This window comes from Lepeophtheirus salmonis, chromosome 6, assembly GCF_016086655.4.
Source record: "Lepeophtheirus salmonis chromosome 6, UVic_Lsal_1.4, whole genome shotgun sequence".
Classification (NCBI taxonomy): domain Eukaryota; kingdom Metazoa; phylum Arthropoda; class Copepoda; order Siphonostomatoida; family Caligidae; genus Lepeophtheirus; species Lepeophtheirus salmonis.
The window spans coordinates 46,065,438-46,072,724 of record NC_052136.2 but is presented as its reverse complement, the minus strand read 5'-3'; the positions used below and the strand labels follow the sequence as shown (position 1 = coordinate 46,072,724).

General features: G+C 31.4%; 2 protein-coding genes across 2 annotated transcripts; one reads left to right on the top strand and one right to left on the bottom strand.

The window, feature by feature from the left end:
- Positions 1 to 1,040: 1,040 nt before the first annotated feature.
- LOC121119413 (MIT domain-containing protein 1) lies at positions 1,041 to 3,343 on the bottom strand. Its single transcript, XM_040714073.2, has 5 exons — positions 2,961 to 3,343; positions 2,495 to 2,900; positions 2,175 to 2,413; positions 1,902 to 2,101; positions 1,041 to 1,840 (listed from the first exon to the last, which is right to left on the bottom strand). Exons 2-5 carry the CDS (start codon positions 2,628 to 2,630, stop codon positions 1,681 to 1,683), a joined length of 735 nt encoding a protein of 244 aa, XP_040570007.1. The 5' UTR covers positions 2,631 to 2,900; positions 2,961 to 3,343; the 3' UTR covers positions 1,041 to 1,680.
- On the top strand, positions 3,330 to 6,594 carry Vha44 (V-type proton ATPase subunit Vha44). The gene is made up of 6 exons (XM_040714072.2): positions 3,330 to 3,485; positions 3,540 to 4,059; positions 5,130 to 5,590; positions 5,764 to 5,820; positions 5,878 to 6,036; positions 6,098 to 6,594. Exons 2-6 carry the CDS (start codon positions 3,681 to 3,683, stop codon positions 6,197 to 6,199), a joined length of 1,158 nt encoding a protein of 385 aa, XP_040570006.1. The 5' UTR covers positions 3,330 to 3,485; positions 3,540 to 3,680; the 3' UTR covers positions 6,200 to 6,594.
- Positions 6,595 to 7,287: the final 693 nt, after the last annotated feature.

Genomic DNA, 7,287 nt, shown 5'->3' with positions numbered 1-7,287 from the left:
TTTGTATGACGTCTTTAACAGAGTAATAGGTCTATAGTAACGTATTTTGCGGGGGTCCTTTCATTTTTTCGGGATAGGAATGACAATGGTTTTGCCAAAAAACTTTTATATTTATAAAAACCTTTAATTACTGACAATTTTATTATACTATCAGGAACTCATTTGGTAGATTTCTTAATAGTGAAAAATGACTGAACGATAATAGACGGGAAATACTATAATCTCTGATATTTCTGAAACCCGTTAATACAAATAAAAACAGAGGTGATACCATTTCCAAGGCAATAGTTGCTAGGAGGTTTTGGATTCTGTACTGAAAGATAAATTTTTCTGGAACAATGGTTATATAATAATGTATAATTATAAGCTGTAAGGGCCAAGGATCTCCTTTTCTGACAAATGCAAAAATTTTAACCCACTCTGGTTAGCTAACATTAGTTTGATATAGATATTGGTTCCATAAACAAAAATATTTTGAATACAAAATCTGTGCCGTTAAAAGAAGAAGTTATTGGGGACCATTGATTAGCTATAAATGACTCACTATTAATAGGACCGATAAATACTAAAATTGAAAAAAATATAATATGAGATGGTGATAGTCCCTCTGGAACTCGATAATTACTTGATCTTCTTAGCTTATTTTTTTTATAAGCCAAACTAGTTAAAGCAAATAATTAATCATTTTAAACTATACTCAATGTGTTTCAGTTACACGGACATAACAATAAATCCCTCGAGTTATTTTGACCTTATACTAAAGTAACAGTTAAATTTAAAAATATGTAGTAGACTTCTTTTATAATGTTATGTAAATTTTTACAACGTTTTTCCTTTGCCTTGTGTGTACCTACGTACATATTTTTATTCTAGATTAGATTTAAATACTACCTTATCAATTTAACATCTAAAGTTCAAAAAATTATTAAAACCGTACAAAGGTTATTACTTCATTTATAATGATAAATCATAGTGCTATAATTAAGAAACGGAAATATTGAAATTACACAGAATAAGATAAAAAACTTACTTAAACGATATTTGAAGTAAAACATTTATTAGAACTTATATTTTATTCATGAAATACAACCAGTAACCTCGTTCTATTAAACTCCAAGGGCCTCCTATACATAAGACCGTACAATGGTTAAATTAAATCACAAACGACCAACTTCAACTTAAGTTGGTGGAATTGGCAGTAACTGTAATTAAAAATTAAACATTTTTTTTTTGCTGCTGTATGGTTATCAAAAAATGGGAAGTTCCCTTCCCCTTTTTTACGGTCCAGAAGTAAAACACAATAAAAATGACGACTTTAGATTAAACATATTATTATGCTCTTATACTTTTCAGAATGAATTTATGTATAACATGACAAATACATACACATGCAATAGATAGATGTCCTATGGTTAAGCCAATAGTGACTCAAAATATATGGATATAAAAATATATTATCTTTCATAGAAGAGTATTTCTCTCTTCTAAGTTTTAATGAATTGCATTAATTCATCCCAGCAAAATTAAAGGAATTTATTAATATTTTGCACATAAACAATAACCCTACGAGAAAATAGGATACAAATTTTCCTATTTCAATACCTAACTACTATTGAAAAGTTCTCACTTATTTGAAATAGGGGAAAGTCATACAGAGGTTTATCATAAAAAGAGTAAAAGTTATGTAAACTTAGAAACTGAGTCTGAATGAAATATATCAATTGTTGTTTCAAGACATTCTCTTAAATCCAAGTCGTAAGTCCCAATCGTAAAAACACTATTTACAGATTTATAAAAGTCAAGTCCACGCCCAATTTTAAAAGTCCATCCTGTATTGAATCTATAGGTTTAAAAATAATACAAATAGGATATATGAATATGAATAAAATGAGACAATATACTTAATTTCACGATCATGAAGTGAATCGCAATAATTTATCATGAGGTTAACATTGTGACTCTTCAGACTGTCTTTTATTTCCTCTAACTTTTGCACTTGCTCTGAGGTCTTTCGCTTATCCTTCCCTGTGATTAAAACAATGGAGACCAAATTTGAACAATATTTGACGGCCACTTCACAGAATCTCAAAAAAAGTAGAACCTACTCATAAAAAAATCAAATGGACCAGGTTAAATGTAAGAAACTAGAGTATTGCGAGGATAGAAATAAATACTTGAACATGATTTCGAATATAAGGATCCTCAACGCGAATCCCTCTCACTTGATCGGTCAAATATGGGCCAAATATTTTTTCATAGGAATTTCCTTTGTCTCCCTTCGAGATCTTGGTTTGCTCTCTGTATTGCTTCACTTTGTTCTCTGCCTCGATCTTTTTGCTCAAACTCTCCGCTCTCTTCAAGTATTCAGAAGCTTTGGTTCTGTAAATTGCTTTTTGTTGCTCATTTTGAGAAACTTCGGGTATCCAATTGAATTAATATTTATCATTAATTAAAATAAAGAACAGTATAAAGTTGTGTCATGAGTTCTACTCACGTTTAATGAGCTCCATGAGAGCCTCGATCCCCTCTTTATAGGATTTCAGAGAATCTGTGAGGCACTTGTTTTTCTCTAAATTAACTGCCTTTGTGATGGAAGCTGCCACAAAGGTTTCCTTGCGATTACTGTCCATGATTCTCCCCAGATCCTCGTCAGTGAGCGAGTCCCAACTCCAGCTAATAGACTTATCAAGACAATTATCACTTGAGTAACAAAGTAAGTACCAGTAACAATGTGAAATATCTTAAAGTGGCCTTCCTCAGTCCATTCCTAGGGAAATCTCTTCACCTCTTTCTCGCACAACCTACAACTTTCTTTGCTTTTTGTCTCTTTCATTCCATTCCAAACGTTTCACTTATCAATTACAATACATAGCTCATACTATAATTGTAGTTAATAGCAGCTAAATAAACTGTGTGCTTTAGTAATTTTAAAAGGACCTAAACTCAAATTGTGCACTTACAAGTCTATGGCATTAATATTAATTAGAATATATTAAAAGTTGCGTGATTTACATTAGTTAACTCCATATTTAGGTGTCTGTACTAAAATATGACGTCAAAAATGTTCGATCTATGAAAAATTTATAATCATAAAGACAATTGATACATCTTTAAAACTACAATTTATGGAGTGAGTTACAGTCGAAAAGGAAAGATCAGCGCGAGAAATGTGTTAAAGAAACTCAACTTTGTAGGAGTTTACACATTTACAAGTTTTAATTTGTAAAACCTAGGATGAGCATGGGAGGAGTTCTTGAGTCTTTGTTTTGACACACTTCTGTAGATTGCGTATTATATTGAGGTGATAATATGCAACTTACTACGTCATCCTCCAAGGAGGAATGAAATAGGAAGAGCTCACGTGACCTTTTCCTTTCCTTATTTTATTTTGTTGATAAATGATATTATTGCCTAATGGTGGTATGGGCGGAATGAAGTGTTTGACGTCTCTCTCCGTATTTGTACGTCTTTGTGGGACTCATGAAGTAATAATATTATATGAAATAAATAAGTAATCTTATGACTTTTTTCATCTCTAGCCCTCAGCTCTCAGCTCTCGTTCCCTCTCCTCTACAGCTTACTACTTCTAGTTGGAATAACTACACTGACAACTCCTTCCAATAAGTAATAAGTAATAACCTTTACTTTGGTCTTTAGAGGTTTAGAGTAACTTTTTGAGGATGAATGTCTCCGAGTATTGGCTGATTTCTGCCCCTGGGGACCCCACCTGTGGTGCAACATGGGACAAATTGACAAATGCAACCAATTCATCGGGTCTAAGCTCCAACTGGAAGTTCCCTATCCCTGATCTCAAGGTTGGAACTTTGGATCAGCTTGTGGGTCTCTCTGATGACTTGGGTAAAGTGGATGCTTATGTGGAGAGTGTGGTCCGTAAGGTTGCTCACTATATGGTGGATGTTCTTGAAGATCAGAGGGACAAAGTACTGGAGAACCTGCTGGCCAATGGATCCGATCTCCCTACTTATTTAACCAAGTTCTCTTGGGATATGGCCAAATACCCCATCAAACAGTCTTTGAAAAATTTAACAGACATCATAAGTAAGTCCATTTCTCACTCTTTCTTCGCCTTTCTCTTATGATAGAATCGGATAGCCGGATAAGGCTTCATTCTCCATATCATCCAATAAAACATCATTTTCATTTCTAGTCAATATTTATTACGTCAAAATCGGATCAATAAAACAAAAATTGATTTGTTTTATGCCAAAGTCGATACATAATCAAAATATACATAAATAATACTAGAGTAATGGAATCATTTTCCCCAAGAGTTTAAATGCCTTTAGAATTATCTTGGACCATTTGTAATGGTTGCTTGGAGCCTATAGAATCTCTGAATCATCAAATATATCTTACAAGCTGCTTTCACATCTTTTGTCGTCCATGTTTAAGTAGATCCAAAAATGAGTTTTGTATTCTCTGCTCAACAAAAATCACACACGCTCAAGCGCTCAGACAGAAAGATCTAGAGCAGTCATACGTTGATCGTCTGGAAAATGCAGATTCCTATTTGAAGTGCTATATCAAAGCCATGTCTTTTCAAGAAAAGCACAACTCGGATCTTCTTAAACATTTAAAAACCAAGTTTAAGTCTCTAAGCCTAGAAATGAAAAACAACAATGATATTTTAAAAAAAGAGAATAAGAGATTGTCGTTATTAAAGGTGGAAAATACAAAGCTTAGATCCAAACTCAAAGAATTAGGCAATCCAGAAACTAAATTTCGTCAAGAGGCACAAAAAATGTTTTCTCCTATCAAGGCTCACTCTTCTAAACATAATAGTTCCTCACCCATTTTTAATAGTCCTATACTCCATAAAAACAACAACAGCTGTGGATATCCTTTCAATTATTCATCCAATGAATCCATTGAAAACAATCCATTTATATTCCAAAACGATTTTTGATTAATGCTCGTCATACATTTTTCGACAACCTTTATTTTTAGTTTTTTCAAGTTATATAGAATGGTTGACCAATACATAGAAAATTTCATCTACATAGTTCAAGCGTTATTCATTATATTGTAATTTGTAAAAAAAAAAAAAAAAATATGAACATCTTCAAAAAAAGAAGTTAAATATTAATAACAAAAGTTCCTTTTTTCAGGTAAGCAAGTTAGTCAAATAGAATCAGATTTGAAGGTCAAATCCCAAGCTTACAATAATCTCAAAACAAATATTCAAAATGTTGAGAAAAAACAAACTGGAAGTTTGATGACTCGTAATCTTGGAAACCTTGTCAAAAAGGAACACTTCATTCTAGGTTCAGAATATTTAACTACCTTGTTAGTTGTTGTTCCTATTAATCTTCTTAATGAATGGCATTCCACCTATGAAAAGCTTTCCTCCATGGTTGCCCCTCGATCTTCACAACTTATCTATCAGGATGCGGATCACGCATTAGTTAATGTATCATTGTTTCTAAAAGTTGTGGACGAATTTAAATTCAAGGCACGTGAAAAGAAATTCATTGTCAGAGATTTTGTTTATGATCCTGATGAGCTTGAAGCTGGAAAATGTGAAATTACCAAACTTACTACGGATAAGAAGAAACAATTCGGCCCTCTGGTATTTGTGTTTCTTTTTTTAAATGTATTTTTGGGGAACAACTGAGAATCATCATTTATCCAAAAATGCTATTTTATTTAAAAATTATTGAGTAACTATCGTGATTGATTTAATTAGTTTTCATTGTAATTCAGAATTGTCATCCTTATATGTTTTTTCTCCAATAAATTTAGGTCAGATGGTTGAAAGTCAATTTTAGTGAAGCTTTTATCTCGTGCGTACACGTTAAGGTATTATTTGTTTAAAATTACATCACATAATTATTTTTGTTCGTATTTTCGATTCAGGCTTTGAGAGTTTTTGTAGAATCTGTTCTCCGCTTTGGTCTTCCTGTTAATTTCCAAGCGATGTTACTTCTTCCCCAAAAGAAAACACAAAAAAAGCTTAGAGATTTGTTGAATAATCTTTATTCGCACTTGGATTCTTCAGGTGGAGGAAATGAACCTGTATGTTTTCTTTTTATATATTCATTTTGGTATACTTTCATTGGTTTATTTTTTTTGATAGATTGACATTCCAGCTGGTCTTGGATTCAACCAAGAATATTATCCTTATGTGTATTACAAGATAAATATTGATATGATAGGTCAAAATAGTGGAATGCTCTAGAAAAATTTATTTATTATCTTAATTATTATAGTAAATATATATTTACTTGGTTTTTTTTTTTTTTTTTAAATCATAATTTATTTCAATCTGCATTTGTTCTGTTATTTATCTTATAGTTTGATTTCATAGATTTAAATTGATTTTTTTAATTGTACCCAAAGAAGTGTTTGTTTGACGCAACTTTTATGAATTGATTTGCCTGAGGTGGTTATTTTTAAACCTGTAGGGGAAATTATGTTCACCACTAAACATACAAAATAGTCTTTAAAACTTAAAAGAAGAAGATAATCGTATCTAAGACGGATCAAAGTAAAATATTAAGGTCTGTCGTGGACAACTCTTCAATTTTAATCAGTATGTATTGTAACTGATGAATAAAATTAATGTTACTATAATATTGTTGCTTATTTATGGAAGACTAGCTAAGGATTACCAGGCGTTGCTCGGGCTAAGGAGGGAGAGGGAAATCACATTGAAAATGGTCAAATTAAATGAAAAAATATTCAGAAAATACTTCCATATACTAATAATTATAGTATGAATGTTTCGTTGTTCTTAATTCTCTTGAATTCTTCAGACTATATCAATCCGGATAAGTAAGGTAATTTACAACGTCTCATCATAGCAACCCCCCTGAAAAAAATAACTCTTATTATTGCCTCTTGTCACCTTAGTATTATTATTATGAATATAAAAAAAAAAATAATGTATTATAAACTTCTAACAACATACAAACATATATGCATCTAAAAAATTGTTTAGATGATAAGTCCCTTTTCTATTTACTTCAAAAAATTCCCATATCGAAATTCGTGAAGTAAATTACAAAAACTTTTTTGCACTAATTTTTCAAAACAAATAGTTAATAGCATTTATTGGAATTGTAAAAGAAGCAAAAACTTACAAATATTTTTTTCGTACTTGCAAAAACAAAAAAGTTATGAGGAATAATATTGTCCGAAAAGTAACCCTCGATTACTCATTCATTTTTGCAAATATTGCAAAAATTATGTAACAAAATGTTCCAGAAATTGAAAATATTTCCGTTGAAAGGTTAGAATCTCAAATGTCATGTCCAAAATGTATCG

Coding starts and splice junctions, on each gene's coding strand:
- Vha44 (XM_040714072.2), top strand. CDS start 3,681: ATGAATGTCTCCGAGTATTGGCTGATTTCTGCCCCTGGGGACCCCACC. Junction 5,591..5,763: donor AGAAACAATTCGGCCCTCTG/GTATTTGTGTTT, acceptor CAATAAATTTAG/GTCAGATGGTTGAAAGTCAA. Junction 5,821..5,877: donor TCTCGTGCGTACACGTTAAG/GTATTATTTGTT, acceptor TTTTCGATTCAG/GCTTTGAGAGTTTTTGTAGA.
- LOC121119413 (XM_040714073.2), bottom strand. CDS start 2,630: ATGGACAGTAATCGCAAGGAAACCTTTGTGGCAGCTTCCATCACAAAG. Junction 2,414..2,494: donor TCTCATGGAGCTCATTAAAC/GTGAGTAGAACT, acceptor GGATACCCGAAG/TTTCTCAAAATGAGCAACAA. Junction 1,841..1,901: donor CTTCATGATCGTGAAATTAA/GTATATTGTCTC, acceptor TTAAACCTATAG/ATTCAATACAGGATGGACTT.